Below are 26,781 nucleotides of genomic sequence, written 5' to 3' on the forward strand. Positions count from 1 at the left end.
CCGAGGAGCAGGACGGTGGTGCACATGGCGCTTCCTCCATCACCACGCAGCGACACCAGCCCCTCGTGTCCCTCCTGGAGGCACCGCTTGGCCCAGGGTTGTCACCTGTGCCTGGCTTGCCTAGCACCACGGCTGGTGGGCACCTCTCCCCAGCAGCCACCTGAAGCCTCTCCGGGCTGGTTTTAGGAGGAATTAGTGCAGGATCAGATGTAATTAAGAGGCGACAAATGAGGACGCTCTTCTCTGACCTTCGGATGGGAATGAGCTGAGCGGATGGTCTGTGAACCCTTGAGCACTTAATTGGTTTTGGCTTGCGCTGCTCCCCGCTGCTCCCCCCCTTCCTGTGTGCACCAGGGCTGGGTGCTCTCCCCAGCTCCCCCCCTCCTGTGCGCCTCCCTCCCTTCTTTTCCCACCTTCCCACTCCTGGCTTTCTCTACGGCTCCCACATCCCTCCTTCTGCCAGATCTGCTTCAACCTGCTCCCCCATTCCTGGCTCCAGTAATCTGACAGGCTCAGACTTGCCTGTAATTCCCCATGGACGAGTCTCAGCCAGCTGATCCCGAGACCTTGTCTGCATCCTCCGTCACTCAGGCCAGGTTTGCCTCCTCCTCCCTGTTCTCCCCTCGCTCAGCAGCTCACACACATCTCCCACAGCACGGTTCTGGCCCCACGGTTTCCCCCCAGACCTCTGTGCCTGTTGTGCTTCTCACCGGGGAAGCCTTTCCTCTCTTTAGCTGTCCCTGTCCCCAGGCAGTGACGTGCCTTCATGCACCTCGTCCCAGCTCAGCCCTTCGCAAAGCCAAATGCATCTTCTGGAATTGAGTGGCTTTGTGTTAAAGAGAATAAATAGAAGAGAAACCTCTGTAAGAGAGAGGACAAGGGGAAGATGGCCATGTGTGAGTGCGCTCACACAGGGTTTAACAGTGCCTAAAGGCACAGCCAGGAAGCTCTGGCTCCATTTTGGCGCTGTGGCAGGGATGGTGTGGGATGGATGCTGGCTGCTGCAGGGCAGCTGAGAAAAAAACCCAAGCTGGGCATTCCTGTAACTCAACCGGAAAACAGCTTACCCCTGCAACAGGATTTTGCAATCAGAACCAAATCCAAGCAACCTAGATCAGGCCAGGTTCAATGACCGGTTGGGTCTGAAAGAGAAAACAAAGCCAAGCTTTCCAGGAAGCCTCGCTTTCTATCCCTGGCCAGATAGGGTCAGAGGTGCCCCCAAGTCCAGCCGTTGTGCGGGCCTGGAATGGATGTGGTTAATCCACTCTTGGTGGACACATTCTCTCCAAGTGCTCCAAACCCTAAAAACAACAGTCACGAGCAGCACTTGAGATGTCAGTAAAACTAAATCCTTCTAAAACCCTCTAGTAAACAGTCCCCATCCCTTAACCTGGGGGTCAGCCAGGGGCAGAGGGGACGGATACGACCTTGCTGCTGGCACCAGAGAGATGGGAAGCCTTCAGGAGAGCAGTGGAAGAAACATTCCAAGTGTCTCCTCCAGCCAGATGGAAACGAGAGTAAATAATTTCTTTCCGAGTGGAAGTTAAGCCAGAGGGCGTGGAGCTGCCTTGCGCAAGGCACTGGGGAGCACATAGGGTGGCTGAACCTGATGTCCCGGCCAGCCGTGCTGAAGCATGCTGGGCTCCCAGGAACATGTTTCCGAATGCTGTGAAGTCACCAAAGCCAAATAAACAGCAGCTGCCGGCTGAGCTTGAGCCCAAGAGGCTGGAAGGACCTTCTTTTCCCTGGCAATAGGCACCGTGACTTTCGTAATCCTTGAGAGGACATTGCTGCTTGCAAATCCTCTTCCGTCATCGACTCAGCCAGGCTGACACCAGGAAGATCTCCACTCTTGCGCCCCAGATGCCATCTGAGGTCCTGAGAAGAAGCAGCCATGGGAAGTTGCTCTTTCCTGGGCTTCTTTATAACTGGATGGTCCTCCATGAGGAAACAGAGGACCATAACTTAGACCCCTCCACTGTCCCTCCCCGGGGCATGAACTCTGGGTGCTCCACAAGTGCCAAAGGGAGCCCAGTGCCGGGGACAATGCCTAAGTGCCAATCCCTCTGCTCACTTGACATTGGATGACCTCGGCAGCCAAAACTCGCCCTGCGCGGGAGCGTATCACTTCCAAACACACTTGATTGACGCCAAGAGATGCTCGGTTCAAAGGCGAGGTAATGTGAGCAGATTAGTTAATGCTTCTTGCCCCAGCCCCTGAGAGCAGGGCCTGGAATTGCAAGGCAGGCTTAATGGGTTTTGAAGGCTTTTCTTTTTAAGATATGAATCAATGAAGCTGTACAGAGAGCACGGATAATGTGATCAGAATAAGAAACAGGGCTTGTCTTTGAACCGGAGCGAGGTCCCTGACGGTGTTTACTTCATGTCCTGGCACCAAATGCAAGACGACATTAGCTTGCTGGCTTTCCTGAGCAACCCCTGCCACACTCAGACCAGCTTCAGGAAGGAAAAGAGCAGCAAAGAGAATATGTTTGGAAGTGTCAACTTGTTTCCCAATAATCCTGTCATCCTCGCTTAGCACTGAAGGGTCCAGCTGTGGCAGGGGCTCTGCTCCCCGAAGAGTGGACACGGGAGGATGAGGGGAAGGTGGTGACAACAGAGGCTGTTCAGGAATCCTAGGAGACAGCCTGCTGACGCCTTGCCTGTGAAGCCCCACAGCGCTGGATCCCTCAACTCCTTCCTGAGCAAGCACCTCTTGCTTCATCCCTTCCAGTTGCACCACAAGATTTCAGTTCCCTCAAATCCCAGGGTGCGACTGAGAGTTTTAGTAACACTTCCCGGGCTGGGACCAGGTTGGTCTGGGTGGGAAGCCTTTCCGGAGCTGCCTCAGCCACTTCTGGCCCTGCCCTGCCCAGTCTGTGAGCACTGCAAGGGCTCCCAGGGCTCCTCTCCACTTCCTGCTGTTTCCCTGCATTTCCTAATCCTTGGGGTTTTTTGAATTGTGTATGTTGGTAGGATTTTTTTGAGGAGAAAGCCGGAAAGCTGACACAAGGTTTGAGAAGGTCCTGGGGAGGCTGCGCTGTGTCTCTCTTGCCCACCTGCCTCCTCTCTGCCTGCTGTTGCCAAGGGTCCTGCCTGGGTGTTTTCATCTCATCCTTCCAGCCCGGGCATCACCCCAGCCCTGCTGCTGTGCTGGTCCTCACACTCATCCCACATCATCCTGCTCCCAGTGTAGGGGTGGCAACATGGATGTTGGGGTGGCAACCTGGATGTCGGTGTCCCTCGGGGCTGTCGTCCCCTCCAGGAGCTGAGTGAGAGGAGGGTGTGTGCTCTCAGTTGCCACTGCAGGGTTTGCTTTGGTGGCACCGCACCTCTGTCTCTGCACAAAGCCACATCTGCTGGACTTCAACCCCTGAGCAGACAAACTCTATTTCCATGTAAGAAGGAGAGCTTGGGCTGGTTTGGTTTCAACGCATTCCCTCAGCACCACCTGAGGTCTGGTTTCAATCAGAGGAGGAACATCCACCCCTGGCTTTGTCCTGCACCAGCAGCCTGGGTTTCGCTTCACCAGCGCCGACGAGGGGCAGGGGACAGACAGCAGCTCCCTGCACTCTCACCTCCCTGGATCAGCTCTTCCCAGCCGTGTTGAGAACACAAATCCCAGTATCTTGATACTTCTGGTCTTTAGGAGTAATTTAGTGACCGAGCATGCCAGCAGCACAGCATGATTCAATCGGGGTCTCACGACACCCGGTGTGGGCTCACCAGCCCCACGTGATGGAGATGCAACCCCAGCAGGATTGGGGGCGGGGGATCTCCTTGGCTGTAGCCCCTTTTAACCCCCACAGCCCATTCCTGCAATGGCAGCTCACAGGCACGGAGCTGGAGCATTGGAATTGTCCGTGAGCCTACTGGGATCAGAGAAGCCAGGGGAAGGAAACCTGCAATAAGTACAGAGCATTTGTGCAGGCTTTAGGCTAAAGCTTTCCCTGCCGGCTGGAGCAGGTGCTGCAAAGCTGTTTCCTAAAGTCTCGTTATTCCTTTTCAGGCCAGGACTTTGCAGTTGGTAGCAGGGCTGGATTAGGAGGGGAGAGAGAAAGGCACTGCGCAGAGAGGGCAGTGCTGGGGGAGCCGGGTTGGGGTGCTTCGTTTCAGCAATGACGAGCCCAACATCTCTGGGTGAGATAGTGCAGCAGCCCCGGGAGGCTCCAAGAGGAGGTGAGAAGCAGCTGCTGGGAAGGACAAAGGAGGAACACCCAACCTGGCATAGCACTTGTGCCCCGCAATGGCCCTCGGCCACATCCATGGGAGCAAAAGCGACGAAGAGCCCTACCAGCATCTTCCACCTCCCACCCTGCCCTGCTCCGAGCAAAAGGGGCAGAGTCAGGGCTGCTCTTTGGTGTTACCACACTCATGCCTTCAGCCTTATTTCGCTTAAAATCCCAGGACTGCTCCTGTTTTGGCCAGATCAGCCTCTCAAGGGTATGAAGAAGGGATCATCGCTGGATTCCCAGCACCGCAACAGTACCAGGGTCTTGAGAACTGGGGCAGCTCCTTCCCAAAGCACTCGTGGGGTCTATTCCCAGGACCACCCAACTAACAGTGTTTGTCAGAAGGTCCCAGGAGCTGAGACTGAGGGTACAGGCTTTGGGGGGGACACAAGGAGTCACCTGCTATTCTCCAGGAACTGAATAACAAGGCTATACCCACACATGAGGGAAGGTGGGCTCAGCCTTGAGGGTCTGGATTTGGGGTATCCACCTTCACCCCAGAAGCAGTGGGGGAGTCAAGGTGGGGATCTGCCATCAGCCACATCCCACACGCCTTGGAGCTGAAGTCTCGGGTTTTTTTGCCTTCCCCTCCCACTTGAGGATTGGAAGCCAAGTATATTTCTCATTGCACCTAGTGCAGAGGGAAGAGGAAAGGCAATGTGGGAGAGCACGGGGGGAGCAGGAGAAGCTGTCGGCAGGTGGGTACAGACCCCGCAGGAACACAGAATGCCTCAAGCAGAGTCTCGGAGGGCCTGGAAACCCATCCTCAGCCCCTGTGGCTGTGTGAATGGAGGTTGGTTTGAACAGGCACCTGAGCTCTCCCTGCCGTGGGAAGGAGGTGGGAAGCAGGAAAGCTGTGATGCACAACTGGAAAGAGGGATCAGGGCATTGAAATTAATTGGGATCTGAGAAAGATGGAGTGATCTCTTCCATACAAGTTACTCAGGCTGACCCCTTCCCACTGGCCATGGGGACCACATCGCATGTCCCCATCCCCAAGCCCTGTGTCACTGAGCTCCTCTGCCACGGCAGCAGGCACTGTGCTGAGCTCTGGGGCTGCAGGCAGCAAACCACACATGGCTTGGGTTGGGCAGGGCAAGCAAAGGCCATTCCTCAGGGCTGTGGGCTGCCACCTCCCTCCGCTCAGCACCTTGCACCAAAGGGACTGGAGGGTCGCCCAGGTCACTCTGGGGCCATACAGGCGGTCAGGGTGAAAGAGATGCCATGAATGGCGTGCACTTGAGCTTCTGCCCCAATTTATGTCCCACATCTTGGGGGAGATGCAGAAGTTGAGGGCTGTTGGGGTTCATTTCGGATTTTGGGGCAGCAGAGCATCACCACTGATTGACTCACTGTCCCGCATTTGCTGAGCGGGATGGCCTGTGGGAAAAGGGTTGCGATCCTGCCAGCGCTGTGCTGCCCCCACGGAGGGACACAGAAGCCTTGACGAGGACGGGAGACTATTCACTTACTTTTCTAATATTTCCTAGTATTCTAATATTTCTAAATGGAGACTCTCGAGCCAAATCCCTTCAACTCCTGGCACCGGGGAACGAGGCAAAGCCCCCGCTGCATCCAGGGCCACCATGTCACCAGGTATCGGGCCATGAGCCCAGTATTGACTAAGACACAAGGCAGGAAAGCTTCGAAGAGTCCTTCCCTTTAAACCCACAGCGAGCAATAACTTAACCACTGCTCCGCCGAGATTATCTCCTGAGCATTCAGACTTTGTCAGAGTCCGAGTTTTTCCCTTTCTGAAAGCGCTGCATTGCAGTTTTGCTCTCGTTTTAACCTGAGCCTCAGGGCAGCACCTAAGGGAGGGCAATAAGCGTGGCCATGCCATCCTGGGTCTGGAGGGGCTTCTTTGCTGCATGGTGGTCACTTGGGCACATTGTAGTTAATGTTTGAGCTCAGGCTCAAGGCTGCTAGTCCCAGTGGTTAATGGACAGGGGGAAAATCCAAACTTTAAGCTGCCTGCTGAAAATCTGATGATTAGGAGGATGGTGCTGCTGTTATGGGTGACCTGAATGATGCTCAACCTCCAGCTGGGTCGGGTTGGCTGCATGGCTGTGTTTGCCTGAGGATGGGTTCAGCAGGTGAGCCAAGTCTCGTATCTCTGAGGTCGTGGATGTGTGGGGCTCCCAGCCTGCCCAGCACAAAGTCAAGGGGGATCCATGGTGGGGGATCCATGGGCAGCACCTTCTCTGCCAGCTCTTGTTAGATCTGCAAGAGCAAATATGCTGACACCACCGGGCTGCCTGATGGTAACCGAGACTGCTTTTGAGGAGAAAGAACAGCTTTTTTTTGCTGATCAACGGATCTGCAATAACAAAGCTTCAGCTCCCAAAGGCGCTCAACCGCACCCCAACTCCTGCCTGCCTGGGTGTCAGAGCTGCAGCCTGTGTGTCTGTCTGTCGGTCTGCCCTGCGAGGCTGCGCCGCAGGCGCGGGAGGTGGCTCTGCACACCAGGATGCTTCTCTTGACTCTGATCCCCCTCTGGGGGATTGTCGGTTATTACAAGGCTCTGTAGTATTCTCCTTCTCTCTGTGCAGATGGACTGCTGCGAGTTTATTATGCCGGATTGTCAGGGAGCTGGAAATGGCATTCAGGTAAAAATCAGCCCAAAAGCTCACGCACAAAGGCAATGGGAAGCCTGGTGTGGAGGTGTTCCCGTGCTTCTCGCCCCTACCAAGATGCCACCAGAATCAATGCAATCACAGAACAATAATATATGAATGTCATGAGTGCCTTAACTCTGGATCCCTTTACAACTGGGTCCTGTCACAGGAAAGAAGAGCAAATTCTCATTCCAAAAGCCCCTGAGGGATGGAGCATGATCTCCTTCTGGTGGCAGCGAGATGCTCGTGGTGAGGGTGCCTTGCACCTCCCTCTCACCCCAACTCTCCGTGCAGCCCAAGAATCAGAGAGGAGCAAGAGCCTATCCTTCCGAACACAACCGCCTGCAAAATGAGGGAGGGTGAGGGGGGAGCCGAGGCAGAGCTCAGCACAGCCAGTGGTTGGGATAACTTTAACTCAGCACTTTGGATTCTGAATTTCCTCTGAGCTGTTTACAAGGGCTGGAAAAAAAACTTCCGGTCCTAACACCCCCCCAGCACTGTCCTGATGTTGCCCAGAACATCTCCCTCATCGCTCCCTATCAGGAAGAGAAAAAAAAGGAAGGAGGGAGGAGTGGGGGAGAGAGAGGAGGAGAGAGGGAGAAAGTGAGCTCACGTTCACACGTTGGTAAAGAGGCTGGTCTTGCGATGCCTTTGAATATTTTACTTTTCGGCAGTTGCCCATCAGTCAGCCACACACATCCGAGGCAAGCTGAAGCTGACTACAGCCATGGACAGCACTAGGAGAGCTGAAATCTAATCGCATGCATCATACCTCCAGGATATTTTTTCAAATGACATATATAAACACGCTGACAGGCAGCTGCGCTCGCACACACACATAGACATCCACACATCGGCAGAGCCGCCAGCAACCGCACGGCCGCTGAGCAAACACCTTGTCTCTTCTCGCAGGATATACCCGCTCACACACATCTCTCTTTATCTCCTCCTGGCTCCCCTGAGGATCGTGCCGGCTGTTTTTCATGGAGAAAGTCCAGGGAGAAATGGAGATTGAGAGATGGGAAAGAAGTGAAGAGATTTCAGACGCAGAGAAAAAGGTTATTCAAGAGACATGGAGCAGAGTATATGCAAACTGCGAGGACGTTGGGGTCTCCATACTCATCAGGTATTTAAAAACAAAAAAAACAACCAGAAAAAGGAAGCAGCAAATCCAACTAAATCTCTTTATAGCTGAGAAAGGGGCAGAACAATATATATAACCAAACTGAAATGAATGACAGCGAGTGGGGAGCTGGCTGGGTGTATTTGCTGCCTGGGAGCAAGGAGGGTTTCACAGCACTCCTCTGATTTCCACACCTTGGAGCTGGGTGGCTGCGGCAGGGAGAGCGGGGGAGCCTCACCGGGGACTTTGGGGGAAGCTGCTTCCATCGCAAAGGTCACCTTAGTCTGCGGATGGAGCTGGGAGGGTGGCAGAGGAGAGGAAGAGAGGCACCGGGTTTGGGTGGGTTGGGGGTATTTGTCTTGTCTCCCCCTGCAGCGAGCTGTGTGCGGATGGCATTGGGACGTGGCAGGCTGGCGGGTGAAATAATGCAAGTTGGGAGCCAAGATAAAACCCAAGCAGGTGTGTCTCCGAGGGCACCATCTGTCCCTCCGGCGGCAGCGTCGGCAGAAAGGAGAGCGCTGAAGTTAGTGATGGAAGGGGGGTGTGAGGGGCACGGGCAGGAGAGGGGGCGGTTGGGGGACAAGGACCCTGGGAACGGGGTGCGGAGCATCACCCGACACCATGGCACCTTGCGGCAGAGACAGGCAGGTCCCAAGGGCTCCATGTGTGCACTTGGAACCAAAGTGGGGGAGATGCTTGGGAGGTGGGGGACAGAGGCAGGTGAGTGCTCTTGAGTTGTTTGGGAGAACGACCCTTGTCTGGGGACCCTGAGAAAGTGCCGAGGGGGAATCCTGTGGGGTTGCGTGGGTGCCAGGAGTTTGGGGTTGTCAGTAGAGTGCTGGCCATATCCCTTGTTTAAAAGCAGAGAGGAGGATGGGCATGGCGAGGAGGAGAGAGGGGCAGGCGAGACGCCCGCACTGACTGTTGGGAACCGGTGAACATGCTCTCGAGAGACACAAAGCTCCCACAGCCCACCTGGTGACCAGCAACACAGGGATGTCCCTGGTCAGGCTCCCACCTGGACCCAACCCCAGGCACCCAGATGGAAGACAGGGTTGTGTCCTTCCCATTTTGTTCTCACAGCAGGGGACTGTGTGTGCTCAGAGAACCCCTTGGATGGATGTGCTGATTATTAATAATCAACAATAGTTTTCCAAGAGGCAGAGAGCTAATGCCCCCAGCCCAGGTGATCTGCAGAGAGCAAAGGTCCCCCAGACTTGCTGGTGGGCACAGACAGATCCCTTCCAGGTTTGCTGCCAGTGCTGCAATGGGAATTTCCTATCAAGACCCCTCCACAGAGAATCCAAAATTACATTTGAACCCTGTCTCCGCCTCCTTCTCAAGCATTTCCTTCTCTCAGAGCCAGCTGAGAGCTGAGCCCATTCTTCCACGGCCCCCTGCTCCGTGTGGCTGACCTGGGTGGTCCAGAGGGGCAACAGACCCGTGGCTGGGGATGCCAAACCCACCTGGGCTGAGTTTGAAGCCTGCAGGTTAGAGGTCTGGGGGATGCTAAATCCCCCATTTCCCCACCCCATGACCTCTGGCACAGGGCTTGGCCAGCACCTCGCCTGGCACCCAGGTCATGCCATGGCCCCATCCACAAGCTCAGCCGTGTGTGCCCCTTGCCCACGAGCACAAGGATCTGGCACCAAGGGACTTGTGGAAATGCCATGGAGGATTTGCCCAGCATAGCTCTTCGCTATGCACAAGTCCCTGTGTGCAGTCATGGGACTTGGAGTAGGGTGGGGGATGAGGGGTAGCAATGTGCAGCAGTGAGGATCACGTGGCTGAGCTCTGGTCCCAACTCAAACTTTCCCAGTAGAAGTTTTTGGTCTAGTCTTTCTTCCACTGAGAACTATGGCACCGTGGTGAAGGGTTTCTTCCCTGCTATGCCAGTAGGGCAGGACTAAGCTGGCACCTAGAGCGACCTCAGGCTCTTTGGGAGCCTTTACGTGCTCGGCCATGGCACGTGCCCTGCATATCGCAGCGAAGCCCACTGCTCACTGCTCAGCCAGAGCTTCCCCAGGATGGCTAAGATGAGGGTCTGGGCTTCCAATGCGTCTTGCTGGTGGTGGTGGTGTCATTTGGGACAGCTACTGTCCCCTCCAGCAGCACCAGCTGAGGCAGCGCACCCGCCTGCATGCCCGTGCCACGGCTCCAGTGGCCGCGCTGCCCCCAGCAGCAAACTCCAACCCCAGAGAGGGCTTCGTGCTGCTGCCTTGAGCTCTGGTCCCCCTGCGAGCTCCTGTGAGCTCCCCAGGGAAGCATGTGCCCAGTGAAAGCAGGGCAGCCCTGGCAAGAGTTGGGAGCAGAGGCAGCCGCCGCTCTCCCGGCTGCGTTTCCCAGCTGGCATCAGCCTCCAGGAGAAGTGGGTCATGCGTGGAGGCCGCTGGGAGCCCGTGCCGTGCAGGCGGCAGCCGCTTCCCAAGACATGATTCAGCAGCTCCAGAGGTCAGGACTGGGGAGAGGGTGGTGGGCGGCTGCTGGTGCCGTGCGAGCTGACCTGCCCAGCACACTCCACAGTGTGCCGGGGCGGAGAGCCGCCTCAGCCAGCCTCCCCGCTCTGCCAGCATCAGGGAGGCCGGTGCTCATCGCCTTGCGAGGGAAACTGGGGCAGAAAGGGATGTGCACAAGACTGGCTGGGGAGATGGGAGGGGAATGCACGGCTGTGGGACCCCTTTGGTGCAATCCCCATGGGCAGAGAGGTGAAAGCAGGGAAACCTGTTAGCAGCCACGTTTCTGTTGCCAGGGTTGTGGCTGGGGAGCTGCCCGTGTCTGGTAGCAGAGGGTCTCTCCATGCAGTCCTGCTCCGTCCACTCTCCACCCCTTCAGAGCTGCTCAGGGCAAAGAATGACTTTTTCCAGGTGTGAAGGGCTGGCGTTCGCAGAACCTCTGGACAGAAAGGGTCAAAACCAATCTGAGGCCTGATCCTGTTCCCCGAGGGCAGAGGCAGGGGGCAGTGATGCCCACCCGAAAGGCAGAAATGGTTCCCGCAAGAACCCAGTCCAGGTCCTTCAAGCCCCTGCCCGGCAACCTCCTCCACCACCCCAAGCCTTTCCATGCTTTGTAGATGGGGAAACTGAGGCACAGAGATGGGCATCAGGTTCCCAGTCCCCATGGCCACTGCTTGAAGCTGGAGCCAACCCCTACAGCCTTGCCAGCAGCATGGTGGGCCCTGTTCTCACAGGACCTCTGGGCTCCCAGGGAACATAAACACGAATAATGGGGACTTCTGGCTGAGCAGCCACCAGTTCATGGGAATCTGTGCTGTGTGGTTAAAACTATGTCCCTAATTGGCAGTTTCCACGGTGGGGGAGCCTCGAGCCAGAGGCTCATCTTCCTCCACCAGAACACAGGGGCCTCTGGGGGCTTCTCTCGCAGCAGCTCCTTTAACCCTTGCTGGAGCTGGACCCTCGCCCTGCACAGCCAGGGCCATGGGTTTTGGCTGGATCTCTCCCAGGCAGGCATGTTGGTCAGCATGGCTGGCCACTCATAACCTCCCCGTGTCCTCAAGGCTTGTTGCTGTGCCTCAGTTTCCCCATCTGCAATTTAAGACTCAGTCGCTTTTGATAAGCACCACTTCTTAGGGCTTGCAGCGGGGGAGCCGAGGTGTGCGAGGGCAGCAGGGCAGCTCTGGCACCTGCGTCAGGCCTCACTGCGCAGCACAAGAGCCCTTCCAGAACACAGCCATTGCTCCCCAAGCATCCTCCTTTCTCTTACATCCCAGACTGTGCCAGAGGATGCGAGCACAGAGGCAGCTCAGTCCTCCCAGTGCCACCCTCTGCAGCACAGAGAGCTTTAGGGCGAGCGGGGATGAGCACCAGCGGGGGCTCGGGGGCATCACTGCTTCGCAGACACCACTAAACCCTGGACTAAACCCTTAGCCCGTCCTGACATGCATTCACTCCCACATCCACACACATGTCCTGCGGATGCCGGACCACAAAACTTAATGGATACCATCAAGGGATAAAACCCAGAAGTACTTTCTATTAGCTCCCAGGCAAATCCACACCAGACATTAATGCTGTGCCAAGCGCAGGCAACTCAACTCGCCCAGCTGTGCCGCATCCAAGGGGTTCCTCCTTCTTCGTTCCCTCTATCTCCACTACAGACCCATCTACTTTCCAAATTTCCAAAATCATTACCTTCTCCATCACTCCTGATGTGCTCTTTCCCTCTCAGGAGGTGTGGGAGGGGAAAGGAAAGGATTGCTAATGCAGAATCAGGCCCTTGGATTCTGACAGCTGCTTGCTCTGTGCTAGCACACCTGGATCCAGACAGTTTGCAAAGAGCTTTGACATATAAAAGCACTCCTTGGATGCCAGACGTTATTGTAAGCTTTAGGTTAAAATAGCAAAGCGCCTGAGTAATGAGTCTGGCGTTGCACAAATCTTGATTTTTTTTTTTAGTTGAATCAAAAACAAAATAAAAAAATGGGTTGAATCCACCCAAAACGGCATTTAAAGAAATGACTTTGCAGCTACCCCAAAACCACTGTGTGTTTTGCGGAGGTGCCCTTTGGGAAGGGGTCTGTTCCTGGATGCTGACAGGCAAATTTCGTAGAATGACTTAGGTTGGAAAAGACCTTTAAGATCAACTCCCATCATAAAAAGCAGCTCAGAAATGTCCCCTTGCTGTGATATGTTGCTCTGAAAAGGGCCCAATGGAAAGACCGACCTTCTGTGCGGCAGTGGCCCTGTCCCACAGCTTGTCACACGCTCATGAATCACTGTGGTTAAGCTGGAGACATGTTTCGCTGGAGACAAGGAGAGCCTGAGAGCAGCAAGGCTCTGCTCTGCTGATGAGGTTGTGCACAAGGAACGTTTTCAAAACGACAGCCTTCTCCACAAGTGGTGAGGGAGGTGAGTGTGGGTTTAAGAAGCTCTGTCTAGATATAGCCCCTTGTCATACGGCTGCGTTTTGTCTCTGATTTCAGCACCTTTTGGCTGTTTCATGGCCAAGGTGACTGCGCGGGGATCCCTGTGGCACATCCCACACCAGCCGCAGCCTTGGGGCTGCTGGTAGCTCAGGGGGTGACCTAAGAAGAGTCTTTCCTATGTCACCCCCTTGCAGCTCTCTGCATATCAAGTGAAATCTTTCTAGCCCCAAGCAGCTCCCAAGCAATGCAAGGACAACCCTGGCCAAGGGAAGCAAAGGCACAAGCAGGGTGAATCCCGTCCCCACGCAGTTTCCCTGGCTGTGAACATGCTGGATGTGTCAGTACCAGCCTTGAAAATCCCTCCCCCAGAGCAGGAGACAAGGGCCAAGTCTTCGGCCCTGCTAACCGTCTCCATTAACAAGGCTGCGGCAGTGGAACAGGGCTGGACCTCCAAACGCGGCTTAGCGGCTGCCAGTCCGGGAGTCGTTAAAGTGCCAGTCAGCACTCCTTAAAGGCAAGGAAATGTTAGGACAGCCCTCGCTGGGCTAGCAGGCGCTGAGCGTGCCTGGGGAACGGGGAGTGCTGGCTGGCTGGCAATCCTGCTGGAGTGCAGCCCCGGGGGCTGGAAGTCATCACGGGACCATTAGAGAGAGGAGAGAGAGGCAGATGCCAGCAAAAGCCGAGTTCCTAATTCTGCTGGATGGATGGCAGGTCCCAGCACAGGGTCCACATCCTTCTGAACCTGGGTGACCTCTTGTCTACCCAGCTGGGGGTTGTCTTCCACCACCAAACCCCTTTGCTGTCCCGGGTGGTCGGGGACACGTGCTGGGCTCCAACAAGCTCCATCCTCACCACGCATCTGCCTTGGAGGCAAGAGTTAGGTTTTAGCATAGTTTTCTATCCCCCCTGGACCCCACTGGGCCATGCTGCACTGCTCAGCAGGGCTGTAGGAGGGGTGCCTGGTGCTGGGGGAGATGCTGGTGGCCAGGTGGAGGGCACCAACACAGCCGTCCCCACCTGCTGAGTGCACCCAGCCAGCAGGGACACAGGCAGGGACAGTGGTTTGGCATTGGAGAGGGGCAGGGATAGGTGTGGAGGGTAAGGATAAAGCTGCAGATGAGGGCACTGTGCTGTAGGAAGGCAGAGGTGTGTGGGAAAGCCTCTTTGGCACCGTTAATTCATTCATCTGATGAAAGCTGCCCTTACCCCTAGCTGGAAGATTCTACATAGGCAAGAGGCTTTGGACTGAATCTGCGTAGGTGGTAGGGGAAGACAACAGCAATGAGGACTTGGAGGTTTAAGTTGTGCTCCCAGGACGTGTCCCTGGGAGTTGCTAGCTTGTGCCCCAATGTGCTTGGCTGCACCTTTGCTGCTGGGTCCTCACCCATCTTCAACAGGGTGTCCTGGTCCCGTTGCCCTGGGCTCTGCAGTGTCTGGGGTGTTACGGCCCAGTGTTGTACTGGAATCTGTTCCTGAGGCTTTGCAGCAGGTCGTGGGCTTCACCTGGCAGAAGGCCAGCTACACCTTCTTCTCCCTCAGTTGTAGAAGAAGTTGAATTTAGCTTCAGTGTGTGGACCGGGGGCTTGGCCCTTTTCCTTATAGCCCTGCTGCGCTACAGCTGGAGATGCTGCCCACCACCATCTCCACCAGTCTGAGAGCCCTTGAAGAGAGGACACAGGCAGAGCTGTGCTGCGGGGGCAAGCAGGCACCATCCTTTTCTTACTCCAATTATATTTGCCTTTTTCTGTCTTGCTGAGTGGTGGTATTGACACAGCTGAGACCTTTCTCACACTGGTCTTAGAGCTGTGAACACAAGCAGCACCCAACACCCCTGCCCCAACCTGAAAAACAAGATGATAGACTACAGGTGGCCAGGAGGAGCAGGGGGAGCGTGCAGGCAAAATGGAGAGACAGCCCTCGGCATAATAAATAGCAGCACCACACACCACCTGCCTACCCTTTATCAGCTGCTTTGTGGGCACCCAAGCAGAAAGGAGTTGGAAGGAGAGGTCTGAAAAGGGACAAGGAAAGACTCCAGGCTGCCTTAGATAGAGTTTCTCCCACGTAGAGGGATGAGGCGAGAGAAAACATGAAAGAATTGGTCGGAAAATCTAGCAAAAGTGCTGGCTGGGGGTTCAGCTGAAGCCTCCCAACACCTTCGAGGGCTCGCTAGCATTTTTTCCTTGCAGTCTGCAAACAGGGTAAGTGAAACATCAAGGGTTTAGTCTCTCAGGGGGACCGAGCAAGCAGCTTCCTTTCTCTTTCCATCTGGGAAAGGAGGGAGGTGGCTGGGCTTGACGATCCCCTCTGTGTGGGGTTTGCTCTGCAGGGTTGGAGCAGAAGGAAGAAGATGGGAGAAGAAGTCATGTCTCTCCTCATGAACGGAAAGCAGGATCTCCATGAGTGCAGTGGTTTCGCACCTTAATTATTTCCTTTGGCTCTGCTGCTGGAATGGTTGTGTCCTTAAAGTTGTTAAAAGGGCAAAAGAGAGAGGAAAAGCAATCCTGACATCCTGTCCTTTGGATCCAGATGTAGCTTGCAGAGTACAAATTAGCGAGTGCAGAATGGAACTGCTTAAAAAGAAATTTATGAGATCGGTATGCAGGCATCTGGTTTCCATCAATCATCATTCTATGTGATATGCAATGGTAAATATCATCTTTTTAATGACTCTGATGAAGAAAAAGAGCCCAAACCATACGGACGTGTAATAAGTCAACAAAATTCCAGAGCCTGACATGTTTGAACTCTTGAAAAATATTCTGTAGATGGAAAATCCCCAACTGACACCTCCTAATTCACTGTTGTTTGAGTTACTTTATTTCTTCCTTTTTCTTTCTTTCCCCTGGTTATATTTAACCTTTGTGTTAAATTAATCTTCTCTGTTTATTAACAACTACCACTGAACCTGCCTCATTCCCTCTTTCTCAGTTTGACAACTCAAATATTTGCTGCAGACCAGTTCTTGCTGCAGGTGCCTGCCTCTCGCCAGCCCTGCAGAGATGGCTGCAGGTCTCTGCCCGGCTTTGCTTTTCAATTTGAGAAGCAAATATTGGTTTGGGCTCCCGAGTTTCAGTTCTCCACCAAGGAAAGGGGACAGTAGAGTCAAGCATGTAAGCTGGGCGTTTGCTGGGTTTATGTCCCTCCAGCACTGCTGCTGTGCCTCTTGCAGGTCCTTTGGGAAAGCCGCTGGGCTCAGCTCCCACCTTGAGGGTTTGCAAAGTGGGGAAAGGGTGGAACCCCCATATCTGGATCCTTCACTGGCTTGATCTTGCCCAGGCTGGGGGCTTTTGGGGGTTTAATCAATCTTTGCTCCTGGTGTAGCCAGCTGAATACAGCAGAGAGGTGGAAGTCATTCCATGGAAGAGGCGTGAAGTTTCTGCTCCTGAAGGGCATCAGCCCCAGCAGCTCCTTTCCATCCCCTCTTTGGCAGGGGGATGCTGTGATTCCTGGGGATGCAGGGGTCAGTTCCCCTTTGCTGTGACCTTTCTCAGCTCATTCCCTGGATCTTCACAATGCATCCTTGAGCTGAGACCAAAGACTTTTGAGGGAGCTTCCAATGGTTTGGGATTCAGTGTCTTAGGCACACATTGACTTGCTGGCAGCCTCCATCCCCTGTGTTGGGGGAGCCTGTGAGCAGCAGATCCTGCTCCCGGCAGCATCCCTGGCTCTCAGGGCCAGGAGGGACCCCTTATGAGCTGGAAGGTGAGGGACACAAAGATGCACTAGCAGGAATGGTAAAACCCTTAGCTCTGACCTTGGCAGAGTGTTTGCTGTTGCTCCCTGGAGGACATTGGTCTCAAGTGTGGCTGGATCTGCAGGCCTGGGGGCTGCAAAGCTTCAGCAGAGGTGGGGAGGGACAGGACACGGTGGGGGGAGAAGGATGCTGGGGTCAGATGGAAAAAAATAGTCCCATTAAAACTCAGAAGAACATTTGGCCTGTTGGGAAATGCTCAGGATAGAAGTCTTGTATCCTGGGAGCGGCGCTATCTGTGTGGCCCCAGCCAGCTCCATCCCACAGCTGGGGCACCTGTGTCCATCCTGACCACCCTTTGCTCTGATGGCCTCTCTGGCAGCTCTGAGCTGAAGGGTATGGACTGAGCATCTCTGTGGCAACAGGAGCTGAAGGCAGCCGGGCCTGGGAATGATTTCTTCCAACAGGGACCAGATGTGTCTGGAGGAGCTTTGCCAGAGAGAAGGCTGCACAATAACAAATGGAGTTTTGTCACAGGTCCTCCCTGAGTTTTAAAAGTAACACCTTGTCTCCCCCTTCCACCTTCCTTCCTCCCCCATCCTTTCCACTGCATGCTCTTCACACCTCCAAAACCTATTTTGGGCCATCTGATGAGTCCCAGATGCCGCAGGGAAGCAACAGAAGCGGTGGTGCACTCCAGGCGCTGCTTCATGCTGCTTCCTTGGCAATGCCCCCAAGCTTTCACAAGCCAACAGAGCAGGGGAAGAAAGGGAGGGGAGGGAAAAGGGGGATAACATGGTGGTAAATGAGTCTGGTACTCAATATTGCTGTTATCTGTGGAGTGGTGAGGTGGGAAGAGGTCTCACTTGATCCTGGAGGGAGGTTGGGATGGTTGGGAAAATGGGTTCATGTGGTTTGAGACGGTGCTTGGGGAGGGGGTTACAGTAGCCTGGGAGAGGGTGGGAGGCAGCCAGGCTGGTGCTGAGGACAAAGGGGCTAGTGGGGGAGAGCCCTTGGATCCTGCTGCCTCCGGAGCATCCTTCGCTGGCTACCATTCATGTGAAGAGGGGACCAGGAGAAGGGTGAAAGCAGGGAGCAAATGCTGCTATGGTTCCCTCCCCTGTAAACAGGGTAAAAGAGGGTGGTTAACATGACTTGAGTGTCAGCCCCAGCTGCTGAGAGCCACCATCTGTGGTGCTGGTGGCTCTATCCCTGCACTCTGTCACCTCGTGCCCTTCAAACTCCCCCGGAGCCCTCCAACTCCTCAGGGAGCTGAGCATGTCAGCTGCAACCACAGCTTCATTTGCTTCAGATGCATTTTGTTGGGGTTGATTTAATCTCAGAGAAAAGAGCATCCTCAGCTGTGCTGAGGGACTGGCTGGGTGTTGGGGGCAAACCCGTGCTGGGGGATACGGTTCCCATCGAGCACAGGGCTGGGCTCTTGCTGGAGACTCTGATGGGGCTGATCTGTGAAAGGTAAGGGCTTCCTGGCCCCACCGCTCCAGAAGCAGCTGTGGGGCTGGACAAGAGGGGCAGGGAGAGGCTGGCTGGGATAAAGAGAGGTGTTCATACTCATCTCCAGCTCTCTGAGATGGGACGCCACATTTTGATGTGTGTGAGCACGTCTACAGCATCTGGCGTGTCTGAGCTGGAGCGTCTGGGTAGCAAGAGCTCAGTCTTGCCTCTGCTTTGTAGATTAATAAGCAGCTGTGATGCCCTTGTAGCAGATAGGGAAGGTTGGGAAGAAAAGCATTAACCTGCTGGTTTTTAGGGAGCTGAATGCCAGTGCTCCCAGGGAATTCAATGATAAAAACCAGCCCTAGCTGTAATAGATGCAAGAGGGACGTTTCCTGTATCTCCACCACTCCATGCTCTTCTTTAACCTCTCAGCTTACTCTCACCTTCCTCATGTTATTTTGCATCTCTTCTTTCTTGAAGGTTTTTTGTCAACTTCCCATCGGCCAAGCAGTACTTCAGCCAGTTCAAGCACATGGAGGACCCGCTGGAGATGGAGAGGAGCTTGCAACTGCGTAAGCACGCTCGGCGGGTCATGGGTGCCATTAACACTGTGGTGGAGAACCTCAATGACCCCGAAAAGGTCTCCTCTGTTCTGGCACTGGTGGGCAAAGCCCATGCTCTAAAGCACAAAGTGGAACCCATCTACTTTAAGGTAAAGGATAGGAGCAAACCAGTCTCTGGGATGCTTTAGAAATTGGGAAGAGGGCAGGAGAAAGGGAGCTGGTGCTGCCTGTGTGCACCAGAGGAGGTTGTCTGGTTGGAGGGGTTGTTCCTCATGTGGCTGCAGTGTCCCACTGCGATGCTGTCTATGCAGACCACCATTCCCAAACGCAGCCAATGCTGGAGCACCGTCTACCTCCCCTTGATCAGGGAAACCTCCCTGCCTGCAGAGATGCAGCCCTGGCAGCGTGGTGGTGGCCAAATGTCTCTTCTTTTAGAAGTCAGGTATGATAGAAGGGACATGGTAATCATAGGTGCTCAGACTGGAGGGATGCTCGAACCTGGAAGGCACACGCCAGCACCTGGGGGTCACAGTACCCCTGCCCCATCAGGCTGGTTCCCTGGGGTATGGACAGACCTCCTGAATGTCCGTCTGTCCCACTGAGGTTTTTCATTCCCAGAAGTCAGCAACAGGATTAAACTGGCTTTTTTTTTTTTTAGGAAAAAGCTAAATGTTAGCTGCTCGCTGAAGAGTTTATTAATCCCTTGTTGCCTGCCTCCCTCCCTCCAGAAACTCATCGGTGTCATGCTGGAGGTCATTGCTGAAGAATACGCCAATGATTTCACCCCCGAGGCTCACGGCGCTTGGACCAAGATGAGGACCCTCATCTACACTCATGTGACGGCGGCGTACAAGGAGGTGGGCTGGGCGCAGTACCCCACCGCCACCCTGTGAGCGGCCTGTGGGGCTGGGCGAGGGGCAGGGAGGGCTTTGCTCACCCCAGGACTTCACTCTGGCCTCTTATCAAGATCTTCGCTCAGTCTGGGGAGCCTGGTAGGGCCAGCTCTGTTAGCTCCCAACTCACAATTTGATCTCTATAGGATTTTAAAACAAACTAAATAAGCCAAAAAAAAAAAAGAAACAAAACAAAAATAGAACCACCAAGGGTGTGGGTAGGTCAGAGTGAAGAAGTTGCAGGGGATGCTGAAAGGAGATGCAGAGCATGAGAGGAGAGCATTGGTTGTTGGCTCCATCTACAGTCCTGGCCTGTCCATCACCACCTTCCAAATCCTGCACCTTGGCTGCACTATCTCAAAATCCCTTGCTCAAGCTCTGACACACTGCAGCAGTGTGCAGCCCTGTTCACTGACCAATGCCACAATCCTTGTTTTCCGTGCAAAGCTCACAGGTAGACATAGCTTCTTGCTTTTGGGGGTGCAATGCTTATGGGAACTGCTAGCTAGCCCCCAAACAGTTTTGCTTTGCACTTTCTCAACTCCTGGCAGGGCGACGGGGCTGACGGCTGTGGCCAGAGTCACTCTGGGCTGTTCATCGCCTGCACCTTGGCCCCACAGCAGCCCTTGCCTCCCCTGTTATACGCAGCCCCTCTTCTTGGCTGGCTGTCTCAGACCCTGTCGGGGCTGGAGCGAGCAGGCAGATGGAAAAGAAGGGCTCCCCCAGCATGAGAGTGTGGGGGAGGAAGTGGGACACCTTTGGGCTGCCTCCTCTCGGTGCTTGGGGTGCGCTGCGTGGGTGGGATCCCTGTGCCAGACGCAGGGAGGTGGTGAGGCCACCCATCTCCCTTCAGCTCCCATGGGCAATGAGGATGTAGATGAGGATGGGCTTGGGGGGCACGCATTGTGCTGTTGTCCTGGTAGATGGTGTGTGTAGGTCTGTCTGTCTGGCAGGGATGTGGGGCTGGGGCAGTCCTGCCCTGCTCAGCAAGAAGAGGGGTTAGGCTGCAACTGGGTGGGGGGAAAATATGGAGTGGACATAGCAGGAGAGATTCTTGGATGTGAAGAAGGGTCCCTGGCTTGTTAAAATTAATAAATCTCTTGTAATATAGAGCATATTCCCTCCCTCTTGGTGAAACTGGGTTCCTTCAAATAAAGTGCCTGGTAGATATCAACCCACGCAGGAGCTGTGTTCCCCCTCGGGGGCTGGCAGCGCTCCTGCCTGTGCCTGGCAAAGGGCTCTCCCCTTCCCCAAATGAGACGTGGCTGCAGGGCCAGCAGCACTCATCCTGCCTCCAACACCAACTTCTCCTGAAGCCGTCGGTGAGTCTACTTGGTTTCTGCCTCAGCTTCCCCCCCAGTTACAAAAAAGGGCAGAGGAGCAGCCCTCTTGCCTCCTGCACACCCATGCTTGAATTCCTGAGATGCTCTGGGGACTGACTGGCAAGGGACTGGGGATGAAGCATCAGATGTGCTCTAAAGCTTTGACATCCTTGCCACCCTGAATTTCTCCAAATGTCCCTGTTATTTTTAGGGCTCTGGCATTACAGACAATGAGGATCCCTTCTAAGATTTCCTCTGGCCTTGATCCACTGCTGCCCTGGGAAGCTGACAACTTTCTGGGAAACCTCTGCTGGACATCAGCTTGCCAGGCAGTGAGGTCCTGGGCTGGGATCCCTGGGGCCATCCTCTCCCCACTACGGGGACGCTGTGGGAGAGGGCATCAGTAGCACTCCCCAGGGCAGACTATGTCCTACCAAGCAGCCAGCAGAAACCTCTGCTTTGCTCTCCCACAGCCAGTTCACCTGTGCTTTCCATCATTCCCAGGGAACAGCTTTTCTTTTTCCTCTTTCTGGTGTTTGTTTCCATGCCGAGGGGCTCCTCTGGCATTGCTAGGGTGGCCAGCGGTGGGTGCCTGCTCCCAGAAAAGCTTTTGATGGGTTTTTCCCCTTTCCTCTGCTGGCTGTAACAGCAAGTTTCTGCTTAGGATCCGTGGGAGCCTGTGTGGCTCTTGCTCCTTCCATCGCTCGTGCTAAGATGCTGGCACAATCCATGCCTGGATGGTGACCCTGGGTGGTGACTCTGGGGGATGACTGTTCAAATGGCAGTGAGGAGGTATCTTATCCTGTTCCTCTGGGCCACCTTCTGGTGCACTAGCTTTGGGTTAAGGGGATTTGGGGAGGGCTGTAAACTTCTTGGCTGCATTCCCCAGCATTCCCTCACCTTCCTGCAAGACCCTGGGAACAGGGTTAGCTGCAAAATAGCCACAGGACTCCACTAATGTCACTACAGCCACTCTCTCTGGCTTTGCAGTTCCTTCCTTCCTGTGTCCTGCAATAAAACAGGTGGAGATGAGCAGTGTGGCCAGGAACAATGGCACATCAAAGAACCATAGAATATCTTGGGCTGAAAGGGACCTCAAAGCCCATCCCGTCCCACCCGCTGCTATGGGCAGGGACACCTCCCGCTGGATCAGGGGCTCCAAACCCCATCCAACCTGGCCTTGAACCCCTCCAGGGATAGGGCATCCTTGACTCTCTGGGCAACGTGCGCCAGGGCCTCCCCACCCTCATAGGAAAACATTTCTTCCTAAGATTTCATCTCAATCTCCCCTCTTTCAGCTCAAAACCATTCCCCTTTGTCCTATTCCTGCCCTCCCTGATCCAGAGCCCCTCCCCAGCTTTCCTGGAGCCCCTTTCAGTGCTGGAAGCTGCTCTAAGGTCTCTCTGCAGCCTTCTCTTCTCCGGACTGAACAACCCCAACTCTCAGCCTGTCCTCATCCAGCCCTGGGTGTATGCCTGTGTCCTGGGTGTACGTAGAGGTTTGGGCGTAAATAACTGCTCAGGGCACAGCTGTCCTTGTCATGGCAGTGTGCGAGATCAGAGGGTTTGTGAGAGGAAGGGACAGGCACAGGGTGACAAGTGATGCTGCTTTCCTGATGGGGTGGATTGTGGTTCAGCCTGTGCCCGTCCAGGTGTCAGCAGCTGCTGCCTCTGCCTCATGTCCCTGTGTCAAAGCAGGTGCTCATCCCTCGCACAGTTGGCAGAGGCATCGCTCAAACATCAGCTGCTGCCCAGGGTCAGGGCTGTGCGGGTGAGAAAAGACCTGTTCAGCCATTGATTTTTCTCCAGTGCAAGATTAGAGAGTGATTGCTTAAAGCAAGACTTTTAGAATTTTTTTTTTTGATCCATCACGGGATTCACGCATTGCAGCTCCACCACTTCCTGCCAAAACCTTGAGGCCAGCACCGCATATTTTTGATGAGTTCAGATACTCCTCATGCTTTGCGGATGCTGGGCCAGGCGTGTTTCCATACAGGCATGTTTCATCTTTAGACAAAGTTCAGCACATTAACCTTTGATGTTAATATTCTGCAGGTGGGAACTTTTATTTTTGCAATGCAAGTCCTTCTTCTTCCTTCCCACAACCCAAACTGGGCTCGGTCGCAGCCACCAGGGAAGTGATTTTGAGATGGCTGGAAAGTCCTCATCTTGATGCTGACCTACCTGAGTGCCTTGGTTTTAGGGGAGCAGTGGTGAGGTTCCCCCCACCTCATCTTTAAATGGGGTTTGGTTTCTTCTTCCTCTTTTTCTTTTGCATCCCTCGATAAAACCTGGCCCATGGCCTCATGCACCCACGCATATGTGTGCTGGGTTTGGGGCTTTCTCCAGGCATATTTCTCCAAAGCAAATCCAGATGTGTACAGCTGCTGTCCCTTGAGAAGCCCCCCCCCCCCCCCCCCCCCCCCCCCAATCAGCCAAATTGCAGGCTGGTCAAATATATGCAAACAAAAACATGTTTAATTTTACCCACTCTGTAGGAAGTAAGATGAAGTGGAGAGGGTGGCTAGGGCAGAGCTCGCGAGGGGAAGAGATGGAGATAAAGCGAACGCCCCCTCTTTGCTGCACGCAGCAGAGCAGACATTGCTTAAATCGGGGAAAATTGTCATCTGGGGAGAGATGAACATGAACAGAGATGAAAAAGGAAAAAATACCATTCCAGAGTGACAGGGCTGATAAATGCTGTGTGGAAGAGCAGAAAGGGAGACTGGGTCCTGGCTTGGAGCGTGGCTCTCCAGCATATGTGCATGCATGTGCCTGCACAACTGCTCCCTGCTACTGCCAGCCCCCCAGAACCTGCCACAGGGGGCTGGGGACCCCTCACTCTCTTTTTTTCCTCAGGCCCCGCTCACTGGGGTGCTATGTTTCACCTCTCGACTTGCTTGGATTGAGATAAGGGCACGTGCACTTGGGGCTCAGCTTCACATTCCTGGGCACTGGTAGGTAGGGACCGACTTGCAAAGTGATTCCCCTCCCAAATCCATGACTGCAAAGCTGGGACTCAAGGCATGGTGCTGGGGACTGGTCAGTCTCTCCTCTTCCCTGGGGGGCACCCCTATGTCCCTCAATCCCATTCATCTTCCCTAGGGATGCTGCCAACTACTCCTGCTCCCTCTGCCCCTCTCTGATGCCCATGCTGTTGCAGTTGCCCCTGTGCAAGCCAGCCAAGCTCAGCTTAGAGCTGTCGCCCCTGTAACCAGGGCAGGATCTGGCCCCTGGCTCAGCCAGTGCATCTGCATTAGGATCAGGGCTGGGCTTGGCCCATAACCCAGGTGGGGAAGTCTTTGTTCCCCCTGCCAGCAGCACTGCTGAGCGTGGAGGGTGCGTTTGGTGCCCCCAGGGCAGGGTCCCCCCCACAAACACTTCATCCCGGCTCCCTTTGGGGACACCTGCTCATATCAAACAGCTCGTATTTGTGTGTCCCTGAAGTTCGGTGTGGTGTTTGCTCAGAGGGAGCTCAGTGCTGGAGGGAATGGAAAGCGTTATGTTGGAACGGGGCACAGATCCCATCCACCCTGTCCCCCTACCCGTAAGGGCAACACTCACGGCAGGTCTGGCTCCATACATGCCTGGCCAGCTAGAGAGACACCCCAACGTCATCAGACAAGGAATCCTTAAGGACCTTGTGCCACCACCCTCGTCTTCTCTTCCAGTGAGACAAACCCCCGAGGCAGCCAAGCCACAGATGTTCCTGGGGGATTCCTCTTGCATCTGTGCCAATTTGTTACAGTTTTCCCCAGTCAAGGGGATACCAGCATCTCCTGCTCTCTGGGGATGTGCCCAGTGACCTCAGTGGGGGGACCAGACTTTGCACCAGAGCTTAGCCCTTCCCTGCCCCTTGCTGTATAGAAACCACCCCTGGTGCGCTGATGTCAGTGCGATGATTGCTCGGGCCAGCGTCGGTGATGCTTAGAGAGTATGGGTGGAGGGGGAAACCCACGAGCAAACCATGGACCAACTTATCAGAAAGGGAGTAACAACCTACCCGCCTGGGTCCTGACCAGTTAAACAGACTGCGACACTAATTATTTTTCCATAGGTGAAGTTGTCTTTAATTGTTAGTATGTCTTAACCAGTTCCCACCATGACCCACAGACATGAGGCCGGCGTGGTCTGATGTAACTCCGTGTCTTTCCTGTAATGCTGCGGATACTGTTCCCTGTACATGTTTCTCAGCGCTTCCGTGGTTTTATACATGCCGTTTTGTGTACGATGGGTGTAACTTGTTTTTTTTCTTTTGTAGGTTTTTAGTATGTTTTGTAACCAGACAGAATGGTGTTATTAAACTGAAACTTGTATCTTCAGTGGATAAATCAATGAAAACCCCTCCAGCTCTTCTTGGTTTCTTTCTGGTGAGGTGGCTGCGAGGCGGGGGGATGCTGGGCGATGCTGGAGGCGGCCCCGTGGCCAGTCAGGTCTATGGGTTTCTGCTCGCTCTGGGGCACTGGCTAGGGAGCTTTGTGACTGGAAAGTGGCTACAAAGGGAGGGGACATGCCCTTTACTGCTCTTCTGGGCTAGTGGTGGTTGAGGTGGGCAGAGAAATCTTATTAATGGGTTCCAGTGAGAAGGGGAAGATCTGCTCCTCCTCCAGGCTCTCTGGCTTCCAGGTATGTTGTGCAAACCTCTGGGGCTCTTCCTGACTCGGGAGCTGCTCCTATGCCTTCACCAGCGCAACGAGCCCAAACTGTGTGCAGAGAGGATGAGCTGTACAGGACTGGCCAGACACGTCGGCTGATGGATGTCCTAAGCCTGACTCGCAGCCTCTGTGACGTGTGAATCTGGGCAGGCCCTGAAATAAAAGCTCCTCTCCACTGTGAGAGGCAGTGAGGCAGAGCTGGATGTGAACCCTGCAGTGGTGATGGCCACAAGGTGCAGCAACCACGACCACCAAGGACTGTGAGATAGTTCCAGTGTTTAAAAATAACAAACAGCTTCTTAAGCAGCAGAAGCCAAGTTTTCCATGGCTCTGACCTACACAGCTCCTCCGGTGCCCCACCCTGGGCTGAATCGTGTCGCAGTGGGAGGAATCCCAGCACGGTTGGGTCATATCATGGTTTCCCACTGCTTGTCTTTCCAGATCCTTCTTTTGCGAAATGGGCCTGTCACATATTTGAGACCTCGGTCAAATTTGGTTGGTGCTGGCCAACCTTTCCAAAGCTGTTGGCAGATGGACAGACAGGTAGATGCATGCCATAGTCCCATAAGCCCCGCTTTCATGGGATGCAAGGCTTGGAAATGAAATTAGAGCAATTCTTTTTAGTGTGCTCCTCTGCTGTTGCCAAGTCCATCAGCAGAGGTTGGAACAGGCTTTCAGGGAAGGGAAAGCTCATCCTGCTGGGATGGTAGAAACCACCAGCACCTGTCTACAAGCAGTTTTAAGGGGATCAATCACAGCTTAGGACCCTGATCTGAGGCTGAGGGGTGTGCTCAGTGGGGTCTAAGAAGAAGCAGGGCAGAGATTGGTGTGTTGGAGGCTGCCCAGGGTCTTGGAGAGCCTGGTGCTGGCTTGTCTCCTGTTGGGCTTAGGGCAATGTTGATGTTCTCCAGCCTTGCACATAGTGGAGCAGCCTTTGCATGGATGGTCACTTGAGCTGCTCTGGGGTTCCTACAGCTACAAGGACTGGGGGACCCACGCAAGGGGAGCATATTTCTTCCCCTACGGTTTAGAAAAAACTGAGCCCAACCAGCCATGGCCATGGAAAAGGGAACCAAAGGCCCAAACCAACAGAGGAGATGAATAACTGCCTGGTTTTCAATCTATCTTCTCTGGCTCTATCTTTTTTTTAGGGGGTGGGAGGGAAAATTGCTTGGTGCTGATAATAAGCCCATCCTCGGAGTCTCTGCCACATCCTAGTATACACTTCCAGACGGAAGCAAATGGTTTCAGCAAAACCCGCACACTGCTATGCTCCATATGGGAAACATTGGCTTGGAAACCACAAAAAAAAGGACTAACTGGCTCAGGAACGGGGAGCTTG

The 26,781-nt window shown here is 54.4% G+C and overlaps 1 protein-coding gene and 1 long non-coding RNA gene across 5 annotated transcripts; one reads left to right on the top strand and one right to left on the bottom strand.

The window, feature by feature from the left end:
• Window positions 1-29: 29 nt before the first annotated feature.
• LOC128853983 (uncharacterized) lies at window positions 30-3,225 on the bottom strand. Its single transcript, XR_008452858.1, has 3 exons — window positions 1,428-3,225; window positions 711-1,142; window positions 30-176 (listed from the first exon to the last, which is right to left on the bottom strand). It is a non-coding gene; the product is annotated as an uncharacterized LOC128853983 (long non-coding RNA).
• A 4,180-nt stretch (window positions 3,226-7,405) lies between these two features.
• Window positions 7,406-26,208, top strand: CYGB (cytoglobin). Of its 4 annotated transcripts, none has more exons than XM_054083400.1 (4): window positions 7,406-7,976; window positions 18,488-18,719; window positions 19,299-19,427; window positions 25,046-25,869. In XM_054083400.1, exons 1-4 carry the CDS (start codon window positions 7,834-7,836, stop codon window positions 25,085-25,087), a joined length of 546 nt encoding a protein of 181 aa, XP_053939375.1. In that variant the 5' UTR covers window positions 7,406-7,833; the 3' UTR covers window positions 25,088-25,869. The 4 variants fall into 4 exon arrangements, with proteins under 4 accessions (XP_053939375.1, XP_053939376.1, XP_009569872.1 ...); XM_054083401.1 differs by lacking the exon at window positions 25,046-25,869 and adding an exon at window positions 20,997-24,706 and having other exon boundaries at window positions 7,408-7,976; XM_054083402.1 differs by lacking the exon at window positions 25,046-25,869 and adding an exon at window positions 25,881-26,208 and having other exon boundaries at window positions 7,800-7,976.
• Window positions 26,209-26,781: the final 573 nt, after the last annotated feature.

Source organism: Cuculus canorus, chromosome 18, assembly GCF_017976375.1.
Source record: "Cuculus canorus isolate bCucCan1 chromosome 18, bCucCan1.pri, whole genome shotgun sequence".
Lineage (NCBI taxonomy): Eukaryota > Metazoa > Chordata > Aves > Cuculiformes > Cuculidae > Cuculus > Cuculus canorus.